We start from the raw sequence: 23,275 nt of genomic DNA on the forward strand, positions 1-23,275 counted from the left end.
GTTTTAAAATAAATAAATAATCTTAGCTAATCATAGCTTCATTTTAGTCAACTGCATTTCCCTTTTTCTAGGTCTATGTATGAGTATGTTTAGCCTTTTTTTAAATATTTGTTTATTATCAAATATGAAAGGTTATGCACCAAAATTATGCACCAAAATCAAGGCCAAAATATTGTGTGTGTGTAAATCTAGTTGAAAACATTAAAGTAAAGTGCAGTAGTTGATCTAGGTGTGCTTATATGTTACATATAATACAGAGAATGAAAAATAAGAAAGCTATAGTCTTTAATGTATACTTATCTTAGTAAAAAGTAAAAACAAAAGCTAATCTGAGGCGCCTAGGTGTGTGTGTGTGTGTGTGTGTGTGATTAAGACGCTTTTTTGTTTGATTGCTTATTTCTTTTTTGATTGGGTAAACTCATTAAAATTGATGGATTTTATGCCGTACTTCGAGGAAAGCCAAAACTCCTCACATACAATAGAAAAGAAAAGTAAAAACTACATGTTCCATAAATCTCTCGTGTGCTTGCGTCATCAACGTGCGCCTGTAGTAGTGTTTTGCTTCCTTCGCGCACATGACACGAAACAACGTGGCTTTCTGCTTTAGGGAAGGACACTCTGCAGCAATTTAACGTTATTACATGTTTATTAGAGAAAACATTTCCATATGAACAACCATAAAAACCGCATGACGAGTGAATAAACTCGTTTTTCTTCCTGTTAGACGGAAAGGTGGGTAGCTGAATTAGCAGAGCTAGTGCCTTTGAAAGGTAAGATGTGACACTGGGAGAGTTTTTTTTGTCATCCCTTTCAGTGATTTACAAAGGTGTTTGTTTTTTTAAAGTTGAAGAAGATGTTTATCGAAGAGGAAGACTGGAGTGACGAACAAGACGCTCAGGTCCCGAGCGAAACTGTCATCAGAAACACCCAAAAGGCGAACAGCAGCACAAATGTCAAGGTACATATGATGCAAGCAAATTGTGTTAATGTCAGTGATAGCCAGGACTTCCACATACGTTACATTTATGGGAGTAATGCATTTTTTGAAGTACTGTACTGTATAACACTTAGAGCCGCAATTCTGCATTAGTAGTACAGTTATATTTGAGAACATTGTGTTACTAATACTCCTGATCTTTTAGTTAACTGATATTTATACTTGAAAAGAAGTATATTCTGGTATTGTCTCTTTTACATAAGTCAGTGTATGAATACTTGTTTCCCCGCTGTCTTAATGTAGTGTCCTGAGACAAAGTAACACTGTAACAGTATATGACCAGCCTCGAATTGTCTTATACAATATTCATCGTATCATCAGGCTGCATGTTTCAGTTAAACTTGTTATTATATTATTTGAATTCATCCCCGGCTCAGTCTAGAGCTGTTGGAAAGAAGAGCCTGCTGCGGACCCTGCAGACGCTCGGATCAGTACCAGAGTGGAAGAGCGATGAACATCAGCAGGACAGTGACAGTGAGACAGAGCTAACCCCATCACCGAGCAAGAAGAAGAAGAAACGGAGGAAGAAGCGAAAGCCAGCGGAGAAAACAGCAGAGCAGCAAGAGAACGGGGACTTAGATCAGACTGCTGAAGAGGAGAAGGTTGTAACAAACAAGAGGAAAAAAGACAACAAATTAAGTGAGTAATAAAATGATTAAATACTTACATTTAAAAGCGTTTTTATTAGATTTTATTAACATGTTTTCTTTCCTAAAGGGGCCCAGAAAGTAAAAAACACATCTGTGGAAGAGACAAAGGATCAAGGAAAAACTCAGGCCATACAAGTGAATGTAAACAAACCAGAGAACACAGATGGACTGAGCAGACAACAGTGGAAAAACAAAATGAAGAACAAGAGGAAATGTAAAAATAAATACAGCCAAAAGAAGCCTGAGGAGGAAGCAAAAAAAGTAGAATCTGGGGAAAATCACAAACCAACGGAAGAAGTTAAAACAGATTCAAATAGCAACAACAACAGTAAGGAAAAAATCAGTGAGACACCAGCCAAGGAGAAGGAAAAGGAACGTAAAGCACAGAAAAGGAAAAAGACTGAGGAGGATGATGACATATCCTGTGTGACAGAAACACAAATACTCAGAGAAGCAAAAGGTGGCAAAGTTGAGAAAGGTGCAACTGAATCAAAACAGAAAGCAGGTGAACCTGAAGTGGAGATGAAAGAGGATCCACAGTCACCAACAAAAAGACTAAAACCTCAGCTGAGCAAAGAGCAGATTCTGAAAAGAGAAAAGCTCCGTAAAATGCTCCACAGCCAGGAAACGACCCAACAGGAGAGTCCAGCCGAGCAGAAAGACGAGCCGGCAGTACCAGAGGAGGAGATTAAACTGGACCGCTCGGCCTCCCTCAGGTCCCGCATGGAGCAGCGTCTGGAGTCGGCTCGTTTCCGCTACATCAATGAAGTTTTGAACAGCACGACCAGCGGGGAGGCAAAGCGCATGTTCAAACAGGATCCACAGGCCTTTGGGATCTACCACAGAGGATACACGGCACAGGTTCAGAGGTGGCCTGCTAATCCTGTGGATGCCATCATCTCGTACATTCTACAAAAGTGAGATCTTATAATCAGTTCAATTTTTTACAGCACTTCAGATTTCTTAAGTATCTTTGTGTAATGAGGTAGAAATCACTAATTTAATTTATAAAATCAAGCTAAGATTTGTGATCTGGGCGTGAAAGTTTAGTTACACATAAGATTTGAAACTATGGTTCTAGAGTCACACAGATATTTCTGTCCTCCATGTGACTGCACACTGCCCAGACGATGCCCAACTCACCTCAACACCTCTAAAGTTTGCTGGTTTCAGTCTTTAGAATGTTCAGAACACCAACTGCCAGCTCCGCACTGCCCAGACAGTAGCTGACTGGACAGACTTTTGTTGCCTGCTTTATAAAACCTAAAATAAAGTGAGTGCTTAACGGACAGATAGTTAACCGACATTAGAAAAAGAAAGTCGTGCGTACTGATGTTCCGCACGCGAGTATAGGCTAGTTGCCAAGGGAACGCACCCTCAGAATGTTGCGGGAAAAGGCGCACATTGGTCCGACTTTCCACGACTCCACCAAACCTGACTGGACATGTCAGACTTGAACAACTCCATCTGACAAACACAGACTGTCGGCGCACACTGACCCGACAGTTGGTGTTGGAGTTGGTCGCCATTTGTCTGGGCAGTGTGCAGCCACCTTTAGATAAACAAACACGCCCTGAATTACAACTAACACAACATTCATAGTTAAGTTCAATGTGTGATGATGATTTTGTACAGTTTAATACAGAAGTCTGAACTAACTTCCATTTTATTCCTGCATTAGAATCTTTTAAAGCTGTATACAATATCTCAAAGACAAGAAACGCAGCACTTTAAAAAGGCAAGGCAGCGTTATTTATATAGCACATTTCAAACACAGAAGCAATTCAAAGTGCTTCACAGGGACAAATACAAGCATTAGAAATTTGAAATTAGAAATGAACAACCTAATAAAACAGTGACCTGGAAAAAGCAGAAGATTCTGCATAGTTTAAGCTCACCATCTGCATTATTCAACACATTTTGACTAGCAGGGCTGGTGATTGATTTAATTCAGTAGATGTTCCAGATTTAAACGCTTCACTGATCAATACAGAATCATAAAATACTTTGTAACACCCCTGCGATTTGGACAAACTTGTTTATTGTCAGCCCTTTCCCGAGCCATTAACAGGCCTTCTCCAGAGAAAAAGGAATAAATTATCCTTTATATTGTGGCACATAAATGTGCTTTTAGTCCAGATCTGCCGTTATCTGCACCATTTATCTGCTGTGTACAGTAAATCCCTTATATGACTCTGCTGAGGAGCGAGGGTAATGCAGGAGATGATGCTGCGCTGTGGGTGTTTAATTGATGCTTCATTTGGCTGCTGTGAGACGACGGTGTTGTAAATGTCAGCAGTTTGGGAGAAGATGAACAACTCTGGCAGACACTTGCTGGTCGTCCGTGGTCCTGTTCTGGAAATGTTTGCTGTTTAGTTTAATTGAAGTGTGTCTCTGTTTCAGACCTTCCTCTCTGGTGGTCGCTGACTTCGGTTGTGGTGACTGTAAAATCGCCCGCAGCGTGAAGAACAAAGTGCACAGCTTTGATTTAGCAGCCACCTGTGAGCTTGTCACAGTCTGTGACATGGCCAACGTGAGTCGTTTTTCTGTATGATTATTCATTTACAGTCTCTGTGGTTGTAAGAAAATATAACACATGTTCTGTGTGTGCAGGTCCCTCTTCGTGACGCCTCCGTGGACATCGCTGTGTTCTGCCTTTCTCTCATGGGGACCAACCTGGCAGATTTTCTAGCAGAGGCCAATCGCGTCTTAAAGAGAGGGTAAAACATGCAACATTGATTCAGTACAGGCATGTTATTTTTATGTGTATAGTGTATGTTTGTATAACCATTTTGCACATTTATTGCAGGGGTGTCCTTAAAATAGCAGAAGTGGCGAGTAGGTTCGAGAACGTGCGAAACTTCGTCACTGGGCTGGCAAACCTGGGATTCAAGATTGTGTCAAAGGTGAGACTGCAGACAAAAAGACATGTTTACAAGGAGAGGGAAACACTTTCTATTTGTCTACTTCCATATCAAACTTTTTTTTTTAAAGATATTAGCCATGTTGGCATTCTCACAGGTCTTATAAAGTTAAAGCTTAAACTCCAACTATGAGAACCCTCATTAAGATGAATTAAATAGTTATTCTTGCATGTAAACATCTATATTTTATGCTTTGTTTTCAGTTGTACAATTTTATTCAATGTCCAAAAATACACACTAGTTGTCAGTGCAGGTATCATAGTTTGTTTTCCTTTTTAAGAAGTCAGTTTGCAGCTGTATCTGTCATGTTTGATAGCGTGTGGTTGTGGTGCTGTTAGCAGGAACATTCGGTGAAATGGTTCATTGTTTGTGACAAAGAGGTTGAAGTGATGAAATCATTCTAACAGAAGTGTAAGATAAAACTAAAATGAACACACGTAGTAAATAATGATTGTGTCTTTCTTCTTTAGGACACAGAGAACACTCACTTCTACTCGTTTGAATTACTGAAGTCGGGAGATGCTCCAGAAAACGTGAAGAAGTTTGGACTGGAGCTGAGGCCGTGTGTCTACAAGAAGAGATGATTTTATGTGACATTTTCCTTACTGTGTGATTGTATGTGCGGTTTGGGTCGACTGTTTTTCAAGCAGTAGTTGTACATTTATATCTAAATGTTTGTGTTCGGTTACTATTTTGGTAACAGATTTCAGAGTTGAATTATCTGCATTATCCGTACATTGTCTTGTTTAATGTGATCAGTTAAATATTCCTGCCTTGTCGGGATAGAAACCTCTATTCATACATTGTTTCCAGGCTACGATTTTGGAAGATTTTATATGAAAAGAAGTTGTAGAAATGTTAAGACTGATTTGGAAAAATACTGAATATTCTGGGGAAAAGTGAAAAGAAACTAAATACATATGTTTGAAAATAAATGCCTTGTGTCTCCTACTTCCTCATATTCACTGAAATTTACAGTTTTATTAAATAAAAGTTTTAATTACCACAAGAAAGTTTCAAGAACAAGAAACATTCACACAAAATAGATCTGAGTGAGTACTCAAAGCGACTTGAACGTAACAGATGTTTGCGTTGCGACGCTGCTGTATCGGGAATGGTCATGACTAAAACCTGAGTCACTCAGTTGTGAGTGTTACCACAAGAGGGTGTAACAACGCTGCAGCCTCGTGTGGCCGGATGAGCCGCAGATGAGTCTGTCTGCAAGAATTAATTTACTCCTGTTGACGCTGCTCACGGTTCCTCGTTCATTCAGTGCAGCTAAAACATCACAAGCACAGATGGTGTGTTACTAAAGTCACAGCTAAGCCTGTTCGCTGTAGCCACGTGGTGACGCATCAAACAAAGGAGCAAAGTGCAGCAACAACTGGATGATTTTATTATCAGAAATTACAGTACATGTGAATAAAAGCAGGACAAAGTTCAAGTAAGTTTTAAAAAAGTGCGAAAATAATGCATTTAAAATCATTAATGCCAATTAAACAAAACAAAAACCTTGAAAACAACACATTTCTCAGAACGCAAACGGAGGATGCTTCACTTCTAATGCTAAAAAAGCACACTGATATCATTCATGATGCAGTACAACCAGCAGGCATTCAGATCTGAAAATTGAGTCCACCTTTTATCTTCACACGTTAGTCTTGACGTCGATGACTATGGAGTAACTGACGAGCTGAGCGTACACATTACTGTCCGTGTTTGACACTGGTGGTTTCTTGGCATCAGGAGAGCCAGGCGCCTGCATCAGAGTCGTCAGGGCCGAGAGAGACTCCCGCTTCTGGATTATAAACAAACAGGTTGAAATCTCGGACTTTTTGTGAATGCTGTGAAAATGCTGACATATTTTTCATCTTGCATGTAAGCAAATTTTGGACTTACCATATATTGTTTCCTGTTACTTCTTTGGCTGTAAAACAAAACCAAAAAAAGGTGTGAAGCATGTTTGACTGATTCTGTAATGTTGAACATCACCATTAGATGGCACTATGACTTAACCTGACCCTGAGTCGGATCAGATGGACAGTGTACAGGCGTGAAAGCATTATAACAGGACAGGCATTTCAGTGGTGGTGACCCGAGTCCTCATCATTGATCTGTGATGTCACAATCAGCAGCTCGCTCTGTACATTATGACCTCAGTGACATCCGCTCAATGAAGACCTGCTGCTGTTACAAAGTGTCCCCAGTGCTGCAGGAGGCGGTGTTCGTCCCAAAATAGCTTCTCTCCCGGGGAGTCATGTTTTCTTGTGTACGCTGTGCGACTGACCTTCCCAAATTAGCCTGACAGGACCCTCCCACCGGAGCGCGGGATAACGGGACCCGGGCTCTGTCAACCAATGGCACCTTGACCAAATGTTCCGACCAGAGAGCTGTTGAAAAAGCTTCTGTACCAGCGTTTTGCTGCTCCGTGCGGCTTTTATTCAAACGTGACCTGATCTGATCCTGACACACATTCTTTAGAGAAGTTAGATCTGGCAGTGAACGTGGAAATGTGCAGACTTCTGCAGGCAGAAACCATAAACAGATCTGGGATTGTGACAGACATCCCACATCAGTCTTAAAAGACGAGTGACTCACTTATTTCTTTCAACACTAATCAGATTAAGAGATGGATTTGGGGATTTTCTTTGTCATCGAATTTCATTATGCTAATAACTTCCGAAGACGTCGACATTTTGAACTTCTAGCCTCCGTTTTTGCACTTTGGCGTTGGCAGTAACAGTCCAAATAAAAGCAGTCTGCAGCAGAAGTGGCCAGATGTAACACTGCTCAAAGCCAAAGCAGGAAACTTGAAAATGAATCAAGTCTACAAACATTGTCTACCTGTCTGAAAGCGGGACTGCGGCGGGAAAGACACCTGTCTGCTTCAGCCACATTACTTCCTGTTTGTGAAGCACAGCATGGTGCTGGGGTTTTGGTTAGATGGGTTAATGATACACACATCCTGTTTGTCTCGTATTGTACGTCACTGGCAGCGCTGCCCTCATTTGCCCGTCAACACATCACCTGCTGAGCTGCAACTTGTCACCTGAAACACCTGAGGAGGCATTAAACTCACCAGCAAACCCAGAGGGTTGCAGCGAGGATGAGGAGGATCGCCGAGGCAGAAGAGATGCAGACCATGGCCACCATTGCTAGAAGACATGCAGACATGAAAGTCTCAGAAAACATCATGTTGAAACGGATATCACACCTCATTGTGATTAGAGTTTCTCAAGAAAACATGCCTCTCTGTTCTCTGAACGTAGCAGAAATTACTCACCAAACAGTCTGTCCTCGCTCGTGACCTCCACCTGAATGTTGACCTCGGCTGTGTGATGGTAGAAGACAGCCCGGCAGGTGTACAGACCTTCATCCCGCTCTGTGAGCTCTGACCGGAAGACCATCGCATTCCGTAGCATTTGGACAAACGAGCCGCTACTCCTGAAACACAAGTTATTCAAATCACTTAAAAGGACCGAAACCAACCATTTGTTTCATTCTAAGTTCCCCTTTTTCTGTCTGCGCTGCATAATTCTATTTTCAGCCGCGGATTTATATATCTTGTGCTCTAGTGACCATTTACATCGAGAATGCTTATTAGAGGATTAAAGAAGCAGTTCTCCCCTGGAAAAAGCCACTGTCAGTCAAAGCTGGTGTTCTCTGTAATCGATAGAAGCAGTAATATTTGAAATTGGCGCCATAGCTGTGGAGAAAGTTGTACAAACAGCTTGTGGTTTTGCACATTCTACATTCCTACAACACCCAGCATGCATTGCGCCCCTCCCTCTAAAAGGAATGGCCCAGCAAGAGACGCTGGAGTGAAATACTACCGCTTCGCTGCAGGCAACGACTCAGAGCGGTACAGAATCCGATATACGACGAGAATATACCGGTGGATCGTCTAAAAAATCTTCAGGTGTGCAGTCTACATTTCAAACCTGACGATTTTAACGGAGACATGAAATCGGAGGCGGGCGTCCTCGACTGAAAAAGTGTAGTTTAGTAAGTTTTTCAGGGCCCATTGGAGAAGAGGATAGCGTCCTCCAAAGGCACAGAGCAAAATTGTGTTTTCTTTCTACCATAACGGCATCAGCTCCCCATAAAAGCGTGATAGGACTGAGATTGAAAATTGGCAAACTGGCCCTTTAATTTATTGTTTATAGAAAATCACAAACCTATATTTTAATGTCAAAGTTTCATTACAGACTCCATTTCACTCCTTTAAATGATGGGAAAACTGAGTTTTGCACAGTGCACTGGGAGCAGGTGCTTCCTCCTGATGATTAGATGGTAGATAATAGTAATAACCACCTTCTGCAGTTGAGGCTGTAGTCTGGCACGTTGCCCTCGACTCGGAGCAGCACTCGCTGGTTGTGTTGATTTTCTTGGAGAGACAGTCTCTGTATGATGGGTTCACCACCGTAGCGGCTTTGCAGAGGAGTCGTGTGGTTTAGGACTCTCACAGAGGAAATATCTGCAGAGACGTCAGTTGAACCTTAAAGATCTGAAAGCAAGATCTGAAGTGTGCAGGTGTTTATCACATAAGTGTTGTTTGTGTTAAACTCACAGTATCTGGGGATGTGAATGGTCGTCTTCTCTGTGGTTCCATCGTTGAAATGATACACACACGTCAGGTTCTGCCCCTCATGAAGAGCCAGAGGAAACTGATAGGTCAGCCTGGCTTTCAGGACTCGACCTACGTACTCTGAATGCAAAGATGTTTGCTCTTTGGCATTTTCAGGAAGAACCCAGGCCAGGTTCGTCCCGACACCCTCCCCTCTGCAGTCACACACTGCCAGCCAGAGCGGAGAGTCCTGCTGTCTCACCACCGACACAGTCAGCTGAGGGGCTTCTGGAAAACAAAACAAGGGATGACAGGAAGGAGGCTGAGCAGCTGTGTGAGTCAGAGAGAGAAATGTGTGAAAGAAAGAAGTACTGACTGTGCACAAGAATGCGTATTGTTCTTTTCTCTGCCGCCTCCAGGCTCGGATGCTCCACCATGCAGGTCAAATTGTGACCGGAATACAAAGAGGACGAGACGTGCACAGAGCTACGGGAAGATACCGAACCATCAGAGTGGACTTCATCCTCTGATAGAGAACTGATGCTGCTTTCACTGTCTCCAACATGCCAGGTTATTGTTGCCGCAGGGCCAACACTTTCCACAGAGCAGTCCACCTTCATGAACTCGTCTCCATCTTTCCACTCGGTGCTGGAATTGATGGTGATGTTTGGGCGAGCTGTGTGGGAAAGAAACCACAGGAAGTGAGGGGTTTCTTTAAGGGAAAAGATACATCTATGGTTCCAAATATGTCCGCTACTTAGACAAAACCAACCGTTGCACGATTTGTTGAACATACCGCAAAGAGGGAGTGTTATACTTCTGTTCTGCTGCTCCTCAAACGCAGCATGATTTATCACACACTCTGCAGTGAGCTCTCGGGGCGAGCAGGCAGGGAGGAGTAGAACTCCTCTGACAGAGTGGCTTCCATTATGAGAAGTGAAATTGAACCAAGAGACTCCAGACACACCCTCTGGTAGGAGCCAGGACATGTTGGCTGCAGGAACGGCATCAGCTGCTGAGCACTCAATCACCCTGCGTCCATCTTCGGTCTGCACATTGACTCGTATAGTGGGAGGAACTGAGAGGAGGTTTAGCATTAATATTTCATGGTCAGACAATATGAGAAATTGAGGATGTTAGAACGAACCTTTAAAGGAAAATATGCAACAAGTTAAACTCACCAGGCTGTATGACTTCAGGTTTAACTGTGAGATTAAACGTCAGAGTAGCTTCAAGATGGTGATAGGAGAAGAAACATTCGTACAGGCCGGCATGCTGAGGCCCCAAAGCACCGTAAAGTGTGAGGTTGCTTCCAATGATCTCCACACCCTCAGGTAAGGGCCCATCATCTCTGGAGGTAAACAAAAGCAGAGATACAAAGTGCAATTAATGCTTTAGTTTTATCAAAATGTACACATTGCAGATCTTTAACAAAGTATTTCGATCAGGAAACGTGTCTGGTTCCTGCAGTCTTTCACTCGTGGTTTGGTGCCACTGTGCACGTTACCACATCCTCCTCAGGATGTGTAGGTTTCTTCAGTTGTTATGTACTGTACATAAGAGAAAAAAGAGGAACCTGTTTCTGAATACTTTTTTTAAGTGGAAAAAGAAAAACATAACAAAACCAAGAAAGAGAACAAAGAAAGACACGATCAAAGAAGGTGCAGAAGTTGCCATACTTTACACCAGACTCGTCTCTTCATGCAACTAGGTACAGACATACACAAAAGATGTCACTGAGGATATAATCAGTGAAAGCAAAGTCCAATATTGTTCATATCGGTGCATTGCAGTACAAAGACAAAGTTAGAGACTGTGTCTTAAAGGGGACATATTTTAGTGATGCAATCAATTTTCTTTTTGTTTTGTTTACCTTTAAAGGCGACCTTTTTAAACATTTTTTCACTTTGAACAAACAACACCCAAAAATGTGAAACCCATGCAAAATATGAGAATATGCAAAAGACATGTCTCCTTTAAAGAGCTGCTTTGGAGACTGTCTGTAAAGTTAATCAACTCAAAATAGACACAATAATGGTTGAAATAGAAGCAGCTGAGGTCAACACATAAACACTATAAGTCCGTAGCGTGTGTCAAACTCAAATGATTCCCATATTGCATTTCAATATATTTATATATATAAGTTGGTACTACAGGGTCTCAATGGTAGCTTACTTTGTGCAGCTAACGTTGTAGCGTGGCACATTCCCAGTGACCTGCAGACTGATGACGGTGTCTCTCTGTCCCTCCTGCAGCTCTAAAACTTCACTGTCTTTTAAGTCATCGTTGTTTCTTTGCAGCTGTGAGCGAACTCCTGACAAATCTGCAGAATAGAAAACACATCTGTTATGAAACCTCTTGAGAATCAGCAGAGTATAAATGTGAAACACTGATGATACTCACAGAAAGTCGGCAGTGTAATGACGCGTGACTCTGTCTGTGTAAATTTGGGATGATCAAACACACAGGTGACATTGCGCCCCTCATAGACGACTGCAGGGAGAAGGACAGAGCTTGTTTGCGTGTCTGAGTCTGTGTTGTTCTCCCTCTGCAGCTCTTCTTCGGTGTTCAAAGCCAAGGAGATCTCAGTATCAGGTCTCCCTCCAGACGAAACGCAGGAGACCACCCAGAACTCACTTCCTCCTCGTTGCACCATCTCTTCTTTAATGGTCACATTTGGCCTCGCTGCAGAGCAGGAAGACAGGCGAGAAGAGTTATTCTTTCACAAGCTCTAATGTTTTTTCCAGCAAATTAAAAAGTCAGATAGCAAGTACAGGCTCAGGGTGTTTTTGTTAAATAGGAAGCCGGGGCCGGATGAGCCGAATGTTAGCTAAACACGAGCCGTGAGGGGCTTCTGCTTGGGTTCTGGAGAGTGCTGACTTAGGCTTATCACCTGTCCCATCTGTTGGCCGCGCTGCAGCTGAGAGCAGATGTCTGGCCCAGCTGCCGTCCGACCGAAGCTGAGAGAACCGCAGGCTTTAATACAGGGAGTCAGCCGAGATCAAGTCCATTATCAAATACATAAAAGTTGTGGTGTCATGCAATAGCAAGAACATCCCAAATGAGCGAGACAAGTGAGCTAACACCTCGTAACAGCTCGGGTGTCGGGGAAGGGTACGTACGATTAAAGTGAGTTAAAGCACTTTGGCTTTAAAACTTCTATCTGTTACAGTTTGGTGTGGCTCTAACCGCTGCAGATGAGAATGACTTCAGTGGACTGTGAATGTATCACGGACAAATGAGCCGGCTGGCCTGGCTCATGCTTATGGGATCGTTAACGTACAGTCTGCTGTATGAATATTCAGTGACGCTCTGCACTGCCTGAAGTATGAAAGTCAATTCATAAACATGTCAAACTAATTAAGAAGTTACCTGGTTATAAATGGCATAATGCTGCACCACGTAGGACTGTACAACCTACAATCTATTGTGTTTGATGTGTGCTATGGTCTAAACCAGAGCCCTTACATGGGGATCTTGGTTGGTGGTGGTCTCTGGAAAGAAGGAGGGATTTTGTGAAGAAAGAGAGGCTGAGATTAGGATATGACACAGTCCTGGGACTCTCTATCTGTGTTGACACGGACTTGGATATAGCCTCTGGGAGTGACGAATTTTCAAGGCTTCTGGTGTAACCAGGGGTTAGAGATAAAGTACTAGTGACGTATTAACAATACGTGCCAGCACCTTGGAAACAAGACCAGAAGAAGAGGTGGTCGTGCATGAGGCGGAAAAAGGGAGTTAAAGTGATAACAGATTAAAAAAAAATGTTTTAAAGTCTTTTAAGTCATCGATTGCCGAATGAGGTCACACAATGGTGATCGAGCCTATGGCCCACTGATGAAAGCCTTTGCATTTGCAGAATTATGAACTGGGTGTCAGGGGCAACTTTCATGGAGTTGGTAGTTAGTGACGCGTTTTCCATCAGCCAGCAGTGGTTGGTCTGCCAGAGAGGGTAGGCAGAGCTAAGCGGCTGCTTTTCCGGTCTCTGCAAGTGTTGCGAGTAAACAGTAATCTACTATGGCTGAACAAACAAAGAAAAGACGGATGACTACAGATACAACTTCAAAAATAAGTGAAAATCCAAAGAAAAAGCTATTTTACCTTAAAATACAGTTAAAAACATAATTTTGCAGGTACACTGACTTGTAATTGGGATGAGGGCACCTCTTGCATTGCCACTCTGCGCCCTGAAGGCCTGTTCTTGCACCATTTAACTTTAGTTGGGCAAGAAGTGTGTTATACTTTGCAGCACTAAGTCACACACCACCAAGAATCAGTATTCAGCAGGAAATAAGAAGAAGCTAGCTTGGTACTCTTAATGCAGTCATCACGGCAGAGGCCAAAAGACAGAAGAGGATGTTGAAGGAGGAATGAGATCATTTCCAGTGACTTCCAGTTTCTTTTAAGTGTGGCTGCTGCCATGATCACACGTTGCTTGTGATTAATGGCATTATTTATGTAGCATGTGTGTTTGTTGTCTGTGAAATAAACCAGTAGTTGGCCTGCAACTCACCTCTGACTAAAGCCTAACGCTTTGCAAATTCAGCTGCCAAACTGTCAGTTAAAGTAATAAACTCATAATGTTCATTTAAATAAATGTCTGTTGAGTCACTTTCTGTTGCCGAATGAGGTAACACAATGGAGATTGAGCCTATGGCCCACTGATGAAAGCCTTTGCATTCGCAGTATTACAGACTTGGTGTCTGTGGCGACTTTCACGGCAAAAATCACAAGCGGCGCCCAGTTAGTGACGTGTTTTCCATCAGCCAGCAGTGGTTGGTCTGCCAGAGAGGGTAGGCGGAGCTAAGCGGCTGCTTTTCCGCTCTCTGCAAGTGTTGTGAGTAAACAGTAATCTACTATGGCTGAACAAACAAAGAAAAGATGGATGACTACAGATACAACTTCAAAAATAAGTGAAAATCCAAAGAAAAAGAAACAAACTCGACGCTCAGATGAAGGCAAACAGTCTAAAAAGGAGAATCAAGAGTTACAACCAGAGCCAACCGTGGACGTCACACATGCAACACTGTCTGGATATCTGGGAAGTGTGCTCCAGCAATTAGCGTTTATCACCATAGGTGTCGCCAAAGAGAACGGAACTGAAATCTTCGATATTATAACTTTAAGTCATTTGAAATTGTCAGTTTGTTTTCACCAAAACTAGTCGGTAGAAACAGCTGCCTGCTGTCGCCTAAAACACACTTATAAGAGTGAACTTATAAGCATGTTTTAGAGGGGTGCCTTATATGAACACAAGCCAAAAAGACGCTACAAACATTTAGCCATAGAAAACGTTAGTTACAGTAGAGCAGCTTTTACAGGGTACTGGTTTATCGGAGCAGTTGCCCTGTGTACAGAGGCAAAGTCCATGTCATATTGTCCAATGGTTCAACTCGGGGTTGCGGCCCTTTGATGCATGTCATCTCCACTCTCTCTTCCCAAAATGTCCTGTCTCTCTTAACTGTCCTATCTACCAAAGGCAAAGAGGCCAAAGAAATGATAAAAAAGCGACATTTAAAGTTCTAAATTTACTTGATTTTTTGCTGCTTTGCACCTTTATTCGAGACCTTCAGGTGCAAGAATTATGTAAGTAATAACAGTCTGCTTTAAAGAACAGGAACTAGACACATGCAGCCAATAAATTACATCCTGCCCTGTAGTAAAATGTTATTAATTATACAGTATACTGGGTTGTTAATGCATTATTGTGTTCCATAAAACTGTGCATTACAAAATGCAGTGTGATTTATTGTCACTGAGTGTGTGAAGCAGACTGAGAAGAAAAATCTGCATAAGAAAGTGACTGTGTTGAGAGATGCTGAGTCATGATACATGATTGCAAAAACTCTCACTGGTGATGCAATACAATCTGTCACCTCCAGGCAACACAGATGTACACACACACACAACAACAACACACTCCCTCAGCTGTGAATGTGAGCTTACTGTACGTTTCCACCCTCACTGTGATGAGTGTGGGGGATGGGAGGGTCGGATGTTCGACCACGCAGACGACGCTGTCCTCATCCTGCAGGTGGGTGGGGAAGCGGAGGAGGCTGCTCAGGGTGGAGGTGCCGTTTGAGTGTGCAGTTTCCTCCACGTCGACTGTGAAAGGGTGGTCGGAGGGAGGAAGGCCGCCGACCAACCAGCTGATGTTTGATTTGGGCCTACCACCAATGGCAGAGCATGACACTGACTGGTAGTGAGAGCCGTTTATCGTCTCTGAAGTCAGCTGGGTCTGGATTTCAGGCCGAGCTGTGAGTGAATGAACATGTCGTTAAATCTACAAATTATGAATGAACACTTTAATAACACTTTTTATTCTTGTCTTACCTTCTACAGTGACGATTACACTGTCAGAATAAGACGCTTCGTCTGACTCAAACTCACAGATGTACTCTCCCTCTGCGTCCACGCTGGACACATTCATCCTAACTGTGAGGTTGGTGACAGACTCCGGTTTGGAGAAATCAGAATGTCGGCTGAACAGCTCGTCCTTATTAAATCCTGCCAGCGACTTTGATTTACTTTTAGAGTTAATCCTTCGTTTCCACGTGGCGCTCAGGAGCTCACTCTCGCCCGTATATCTACATCTCAGGTACACGTCTTCACCCAGGACGGCTGTGATGTGCGTGATGTCAACAACCAGCTCTACACCTTGACCTGAGACACAGAACAACGCAGTAAAAGGTCAAAAGTTCACCTGAACAGTCCTGAAACTGCAAACTCCAACAAAGCAGAAATCTCTTCCTGCGTTAAATGTGATTGTTCCTCTTCTTCGAGGACGGACAGCAGGCTGATAGATGTCTGCTGTTGTGCCTATGAAAGGGGATTCCTGCCTGTTCTATTGTCTTTCACTGGTTAAATGAAACTGTGATGGATGAGGTAGGCTCACCGGGTCAGTGGTTATGTGTTCTCACTCATTTTATCATAATTAGAACGTGCCAAAGACAAATCAATAAACACAACACTAAGAGTGAGCTGGACTAGCAGTGCAGTGAGCTAAATGCTTGTGTCAGCATGCTAACACGCTAACAATGACAATGCTAGCATGCTGAACATTAAGCAGGTTAAGTTTACCATGTTCACTATCCTAGTTATTTCATAGCACTAAATACAAAGTATATTCGAGGCTGATGTTAATGCCGTTAGTTTAGTTAGTCATCATTTTACCCAGAGTTAATAAATATCCATCTGTTAGCTTTGGGCTACCCATCAATCATTTAGAGGGTCCTGATGGGCTGGAGGTGACTTTGTGCAAGAATTCAAATCAAAATGGAGAATGGGTGAAATTACAAATCAATAAACACAACACTAAGAGTGAGCCAGACTAGCAGTGCACTGAGCTAAATGCGTACATCAGCAAGCTAACACGCTAACAATGAGAATGCTAGGTAAAGTTTATCATGTTCACTATCTACGTTTAGCATATTAGCGCACCAAAATTATTTAATTAGCGCTGCAAAGCATAGCTGAAGCTGGTGTTAATGTTGTTTTGCAGGTCATACAGTTCATCATCGTACCCAGAGTTAATGTACATCTGTTAGCTTAAGGCTACCTTATTTATCATTTAGAGTAGCGGTTCTCAACTGGTGCGTCGGGACCCAAAAGTGGGTCGCGGAGCTGTTTTCAGTGGGTCTGTGCTTGGATAAGAAAAGTTGTGGCAGTTGAAACCTGATGAGCCCGACAGTGGTTGCATTTTGAGTGTTGAAAAAAGGCTGTTCATGGATTGATTTGTAGAGGGAATATTTTCCTCTTATGCACTGCTGCTCATTTTGCTTCACTGTTTTGTTTAAACTAGAGTACTGTTAATACTACTGTAGTAAACTGCACCATTTTTCATTAAATAAATCTGAGTGGTTGAAAATATCTGAGACTTGACCACTGATTTAGAGGGTCCTGGTGGGCTGGAGGTGACATTGTGCAAGAATTCAAATTGAAATGGAGAATGGAAGAATGTGAAATTACAAATCAATACAGTATAAACCAAACTACTGCATCGGACAAACAGAAATGTTTCTGATGATAACAATAACTAACAATAACAATAACTTTATTGTTCCCCAAAGGGATGGTGGCAGCAGAATCAATGTCAGGACATTTACCAAAGTTTAAAAAGCTTACCTTTGGAGTAACTTGAGTATCTGAACTGAATACATGCGATAGTTGTTGAGACAATTCACTCAAAACCACAAATTTCAACCTTGTTTAGAAACTAGAGAAGAGGTCAGCAGATCACCAGAGTGATTAAGATTCATCCTCTGACCAGCATGAATATCTCTGCAATCATCCATTCAGGAGATGTTGAGATATTTTGCTGAATCAGGGAGAAGTTTGACCTGCTGATGGTGCCATAGATCAGTCAGGGGATCACCAAAGTGTTCATCGTCTGGGGACTATGAATATCAACTGCTGCATATTGTGGCTATCTGTCCGATAGTTGTTGAGATATTTTGCAGGCCAACATTTCCATCTGTGCAGCCACATCAGCCTGGCTAAACAACATGCAGCTGCAGCCAGAAATATGTACGTTAAAGATGATGTAGCCCTCTGATAGTCAGGGTTGAAGACATGAATTAGACTTTATGCACACAATGACATTTGACAAATGTGGCCTCGTCCCCTCAGTGTATATTTAATAGAGGACTCCATTATGTTAATGAAATAAAAACCCAAAGCTTTGCCCTGATCCAAACCTAGACGTAGACGCCCTCCTCCATCCTCACTTGAGAAATCAGCCGTGATTAGAGAGGTTTCAGAGAAATGGACGTTTAATAGAAGCTGACAGGTTTCAGCACTTGCAGAGAGGACAGCGTGCAGACTCTAATGCATACAAAGTCCCTCTCATCCTGCTGACTTCATCAAAGTGCACACGAGGACACCGTTTGTTCTATCTGCCTGCCGTGGCCAAGAACTTCCATTCAGCTTTAGGTACATGATGAGGTAAATGATGACAACTTGCTGCTGCACTGCTTCATTGTAAACCCTTGAACACACAGGCAGTTGCTGCAGTCTAAACATTTTGCATTAATGCTGTTAGAGCTGAAATGCTGTTTGTCTCACTATACATCACAGCAAATGGAAACACTGTGGAGAGCCTCCAAAGCCTTTTTAAAGGTAAGGACACACAGGGTGAGACATAAATATGCTGCACGGCTTCAGTTGTGCCTTGTGGGTTTATAATTCATTTATCCTTGCAGGTTATTGCCAAAATAAATGTCAGCCAAGCATGGAAAAGGCGCACCTTAAGGAAAGAACTTATAACTGAGAGAAAAAAGCAGGTATTCATGCACTGCATCACATTTCCTGAGCCTGAGGGGCTTATTTTTCTCACCAAACAGCAACCACTCAACCATGGCACAAGGTAACTTCTTCCTTCGCAGACTGGGGATGTGGTAAACAAATAAGACCTGTTTAAACGACAGCTTAAACTTTCATCTGCACCTGGAAGTCTCTGTGACTCTGCAGAAACAAAGACTTCAGAGACTGAAAGTTAACCTGCACAGAAGGAACTTTAAATAAGTGAAAGTCTGGAGAGGGTTTTCCCCCTCACACTCAGAAAAAAAACCCCTCTAACGATTCTCACAAATTAAATACGACCCTAATATATGAGATTTAAAGGGCTGTAAAGAAACTAATGTGGGTTTAGGTGACACCAACTGATCAATAATCATGAGCTGACTGCCAGAACGACAATACCAACATAGCATGAGGAATATATTGCAGAAATTGCAGTTATTAAGTGCATCCTTGCATGTGACTCTATGTCCTGTATGCATTTATAATTGGACTAATCAGTAAGAAAAACCAAAACAGCTCTGTTTAGTGTCAATGCCACAGGTTAAACAAGACCTTAAGGGCCTGTAAAATACGCCCATAAACAGCTGACAGTCACAGACGGATTACAAGCCTGCAGACTTACCCTGAATTTCCAGGCAGTGAGCAACATTTAGGACAAGACCCAGAATAATCAGCCCTGAGCGTCCCATGATGGAGTCATTGAGTGAACAGATTGGGCTGCACGTAAGGCATGAGGGTATTTAAAGTGTGTGTGTGAATTTGTGTTGTGTGGTTTCTGGTTAGGATGTACACACCCTCTACAGCTGAAACCGAGAATGGTGCAAGTTTGTGCCTCTGTGTGCACGTTCGCTGCCACTCTTACACCCACATACATGTGCACACACATGCATGAGAGCTGTGTTCCCTCTTTGGCTTTGTGAAACAATAACTGGGCGTCTGTGTAGCAGAGTTTCTGCAGATTGCATCCCTTGCAGTTTTCAGATCTCAGACTCTTGTTTTCTTTAGTGCTTTTTGTGTCTGTTCAGTTACTCAGCCTCCCTCCTATAGCAGAGCGCAGAGGGAGCTGGTGAGTCCATGCATCATTCATACCATCCCTTCTCTTTTCAGGCCTGCGGAGACGGCCTGTCTGCCACCGCTCATGCCCTGCAGTTTGGGAAATCACTCACATCTCTGTATTATTTTATGGCTTAATGCTTTTCTAATTCACTCTGAGGCTGTTACTTATTTTGCTGAGCACAGTTTCTCACCCTGCGAGGAAAACTGCAAACAGAAACAAATGTGGGTGAGAAAGGTGCAGACAATCTGCTGCATCATTTCAGACCGTGCCTACGACAGGTTGCCATCTTTTATTTCCTGTTATCAACTTCAGCGTTGACTCATCAACACCACAGGGGGATGACTGAATGAAATGAACTGACCGAAAAAATTAGGTTATACATCATACCATTTCAAATGCGTGTGGTTTGCAACGGCTCTTTTGAATGGTCTGGTATGAAACTGGCAGCCAGACGTTTTGAAGCGTGTGAAAGTGGGTTTTATGACAAAGGAAATAATTGCCATCCTCTTTCTCGCTTTGCTCTCACTGCAGCAGGAAGGGCCCTTTAAAAAGTCTGAAATGCATTTTCATCAGCGCACTTCCTGTAAAATGCAGAATTTAAAGCCTCTGTTGTATCTTTATGTGGATGGTAGGAGACAAGGTGCTTAACTACACCTGAATCATTTATGTGAGAGCAGAGGAAGGAGCCCGAGCAACATTTAGGGCCTAACATTAGTCTAAATTAGATGTATAATCCCTTTAAAAGTATGTATTTCATATATGTTCCAACTTATCTTCCATTTTTAAAGTCCTTCAGAAAGTTGTAAACTTGTGTTACCATATTTTATCAAGACAGATTTAAAAGAAGATGAGTTAAAGGAGCAATTCTCCCCTTGAAAAAGCCACTGTCAGTCAAAGCTGGTGTCCTCTGTAATCAATAGAAGCAATAATGTTTGAAACTGGCGCCATAGCTGTGGAGAAAGTTGTACAAACAGCTTGTGGTTTCGCCCATTCTACATTCCTACAACACCCAGGTGCATTGCACCCCTCCCTCTGAAAGGAACGGCCCAGCGAGAGATGCTGGAGTGAAATACTTTGTTTCGCTGCAGGCAACGGCTCAGAGCGGTACAGAATCTGAAATATGACGAGAATATACCGGTGGATCGTTTAAAAAAATCTTCAGGTCTGCAGTCTGCATTTCAAACCTGACAATTTTGAACGAGACATGACATCGGAGGCGGCCGTACTCGATTGGGGGAGTGTAATTTAGCGAGCTCCCTGGCGCGTTTTAAGTAGTCTTGCGGAGGTTTTCCAGGGCCCATTGGAGAAGCAGATAGCGTCCTCCAAAGGCACAGAGCGAAATTGCATTTTTTTCCTACCATAATGGCATTAGCTCCCCATAATACCATGATAGGACTGAAGTTGAAAATCGGCGAACTGGCCCTTTAAAGCAAATTAGGATACCAGCTTCTGAACCACACAGACAGATAAAAGAGGTTTTGTCTGCAAGATTTAAGCAAGATTACAGCTCTTATTATTTCCAGTCTTGCTCTTCGACTTCTCTCTGTGGCCGATCATATCTGCGGAAGGTAAAACACAGTTCAGTCTATTACGGAAATCTCATGCGAGGTTAGATTTCAAGGTCAAACACGTGACACAAAGCGGAGTTTATCTCTTAAAACTCTGTAATCACATGAACACGGAGCTGGTGGTCATTTCTCCTGCTAATTAAATTACCTGAAGTGGTTATTCCCTGAAGGTAGGCGGAGCAGAGATTGGGAAGGGAGTCTGGAAACCTTCAATCTTTTGTCTGCAAGATAATGTATTTTACTGACTATGTATTGTTAACATTTCACAGACAAGGTACTTATATATTTCACAGATGTACAACTGGCATCCTGTTCACCTTGCTGGCTTTCTCTTTATCACTTTCTCTACGGACGTGCACATGTGGAAAAATCAGCTGGAAAAAGGGAAGTTGGTGATGAGCCAGTAAAAACGTGCGTGCAGTAAAGAAACTGCTAACCGGCCTGTTTAAGGATGTGTGGAAACATACTTAACTCTGCGCAGCCTTATCATCACTTTCTACAGAGGAGGGAAATCACTGATCATCTGCACCATCTCTTCCTGCTGTTATTCATTTACAGCTGAATTATCACCAAAGCCTGAAGCCCTCCCACACACACACACACACACACAAACACACACACACACACACACAAAGCGCTTGAGCAGATTCCACACTGACACACAACTTAATTGATAAGCCCACAATAAACAATTTGAGTCACATCAGTATTTGCGCGTGAAACTGCCAGCATTTGTGTACAAAGAGGAACAAAAAAAATAGATTCATCAGTACAATTAGCATGAACCTCTTTTTTGGCTTTATATCTTTAAGCCAAACCACTCACGATTGCAAAAGGGACAAGTGATCTCTGCCACAGATAAAGTACAAAGAGTCTAGTTGGAAGGCCTCTTATTTGTTCAGGCTCATTATCTGGCAAACAAATATTTTTTTAAATTTAAAACAGCCTTTCTATGTCTTGGTGAAGCAGCTTTTGGCTTTCCTGCTTTAAAGGTGTTCAAACGGCCGGCACAATGTGACATCTAAATACGTTCTTTTAGCTAGCGCTTTGCTCCAAACATTTAATGCATTAGCAGGATGAGTACAGCGATGTAAAAGTACTTGAAAGAATAGTTTGAAATTTGGAGGAATATGCTAATTCGTTTTCTACCAAGAGTCATAGAAAAAGATGAATGTCTGTTTGGTTAATGTAAAGCTATGGCTAGCAGCATGTTAGCCTAGCTTAATTTAAAACGGGGAGACAGCTAGCTTGGTTCTGACCAAAGACGCTAATATCAACTTACCCCAACTTCTAAAGCCGACTGTTTAACGGCAGCTACATCTAGTTTGTTTGATGTGTACAAAAACAGACATGTAGAAACAACAGAGCCATGCTAGCTGCTAAGCTAAGTTAAGCTAACCAGCGGCTTTCAGTAACTTTTACTGAACAAACAACAAGAAGCCATTCGTCTCTTCTTATTTCACTCTGTATCCTGTTCAAACTACATTTTTAGCCAGTACAAAAGTACTGCATTTTAAATTATAGACGTATACTACGTTACTGTCACGATTTCAAATTTAACAAAAAGGTGAGGACCCAGAAGCAGACTTATACGGATTTAATTAAATAAAAGGCAAAAATGCACAAACAAAATCTAAACTCCAACAAAAGACAAAAAGGAAAATCAAAAGACAGAACAAAAAACTTACAAACAAAACCGGAAAAAAGGTAATCCAAGGGAACATGAGGAGCAACGAGGAAATCAGGGGAGGCACGAAGATAATCCAGAGTTAGGTCAGGGACATAGACTCACACACGATGGACGACAATGAACAGGCAACGAGACAGGGGAGCACAAAGACTAAATAAACTTAGGAGGTGAGGCTAATCAGACACAGGTGAGACAATCAAGGGGCAGGTGAAACCAATCAGGACAGGGCACATGATCAAACAAGCGGGAAACACAAAGGCAGGAAGTGGACCAACACGAGAGACAAGGTGACAAAGTAAAACAGGAAATGACCTAATCAAAAAGACACAAGTGAAATACTTAACTAAACAAGACTAAATACTGATAAGAACACAGAATAAACTAAATACAAAACTAAACAATGAGAACTCATGACAGGGAGACAAAGTGACAAGGTAAAACAAGAAATAATAACTGAACATCGAAATACAAGACAAAACCAGAACTAAACTAGAAACTCATGACAGTTACTGGATTTCAGCT

General features: G+C 42.3%; 2 protein-coding genes across 3 annotated transcripts; one reads left to right on the forward strand and one right to left on the reverse strand.

Moving 5' to 3' along the window:
* Positions 1-585: 585 nt before the first annotated feature.
* rrp8 (ribosomal RNA processing 8) lies at positions 586-5,476 on the forward strand. 2 transcript variants are annotated; one of them, XM_069668456.1, is made up of 8 exons: positions 586-770; positions 845-958; positions 1,375-1,636; positions 1,715-2,564; positions 4,051-4,180; positions 4,261-4,367; positions 4,457-4,553; positions 5,042-5,476. In XM_069668456.1, exons 2-8 carry the CDS (start codon positions 854-856, stop codon positions 5,153-5,155), a joined length of 1,665 nt encoding a protein of 554 aa, XP_069524557.1. In that variant the 5' UTR covers positions 586-770; positions 845-853; the 3' UTR covers positions 5,156-5,476. The 2 variants fall into 2 exon arrangements, with proteins under 2 accessions (XP_069524557.1, XP_069524558.1); XM_069668457.1 differs by having other exon boundaries at positions 586-732.
* A 487-nt stretch (positions 5,477-5,963) lies between these two features.
* Positions 5,964-19,086, reverse strand: LOC138596681 (uncharacterized). Its single transcript, XM_069667974.1, has 15 exons — positions 19,061-19,086; positions 18,473-18,522; positions 15,472-15,801; positions 15,085-15,393; positions 11,542-11,823; positions 11,314-11,461; positions 10,320-10,489; positions 9,935-10,216; positions 9,515-9,814; positions 9,142-9,426; positions 8,886-9,048; positions 7,855-8,015; positions 7,651-7,726; positions 6,471-6,498; positions 5,964-6,369 (listed from the first exon to the last, which is right to left on the reverse strand). Exons 2-15 carry the CDS (start codon positions 18,492-18,494, stop codon positions 6,220-6,222), a joined length of 2,706 nt encoding a protein of 901 aa, XP_069524075.1. The 5' UTR covers positions 18,495-18,522; positions 19,061-19,086; the 3' UTR covers positions 5,964-6,219.
* Positions 19,087-23,275: the final 4,189 nt, after the last annotated feature.

This window comes from Semicossyphus pulcher, unplaced genomic scaffold, assembly GCF_022749685.1.
Source record: "Semicossyphus pulcher isolate SPU_LCO1_2020_fin unplaced genomic scaffold, fSemPul1.0.p SCAF_19, whole genome shotgun sequence".
Taxonomy (NCBI): domain Eukaryota; kingdom Metazoa; phylum Chordata; class Actinopteri; order Labriformes; family Labridae; genus Semicossyphus; species Semicossyphus pulcher.

Excerpts from the sequence above, each read along its gene's own strand:
- rrp8 (XM_069668456.1), top strand. The coding sequence starts at position 854 with ATGTTTATCGAAGAGGAAGACTGGAGTGACGAACAAGACGCTCAGGTC. Across the intron at positions 959-1,374 it reads ACAGCAGCACAAATGTCAAG|TCTAGAGCTGTTGGAAAGAA; the intron begins GTACATATGATG and ends TCCCCGGCTCAG. Across the intron at positions 2,565-4,050 it reads ATCTCGTACATTCTACAAAA|ACCTTCCTCTCTGGTGGTCG; the intron begins GTGAGATCTTAT and ends TCTCTGTTTCAG.
- LOC138596681 (XM_069667974.1), bottom strand. The coding sequence starts at position 18,494 with ATGGTTGAGTGGTTGCTGTTTG. Across the intron at positions 15,394-15,471 it reads TGTAATCGTCACTGTAGAAG|CTCGGCCTGAAATCCAGACC; the intron begins GTAAGACAAGAA and ends ATTCACTCACAG. Across the intron at positions 6,499-7,650 it reads GCAACCCTCTGGGTTTGCTG|CCAAAGAAGTAACAGGAAAC; the intron begins GTGAGTTTAATG and ends TTTGTTTTACAG.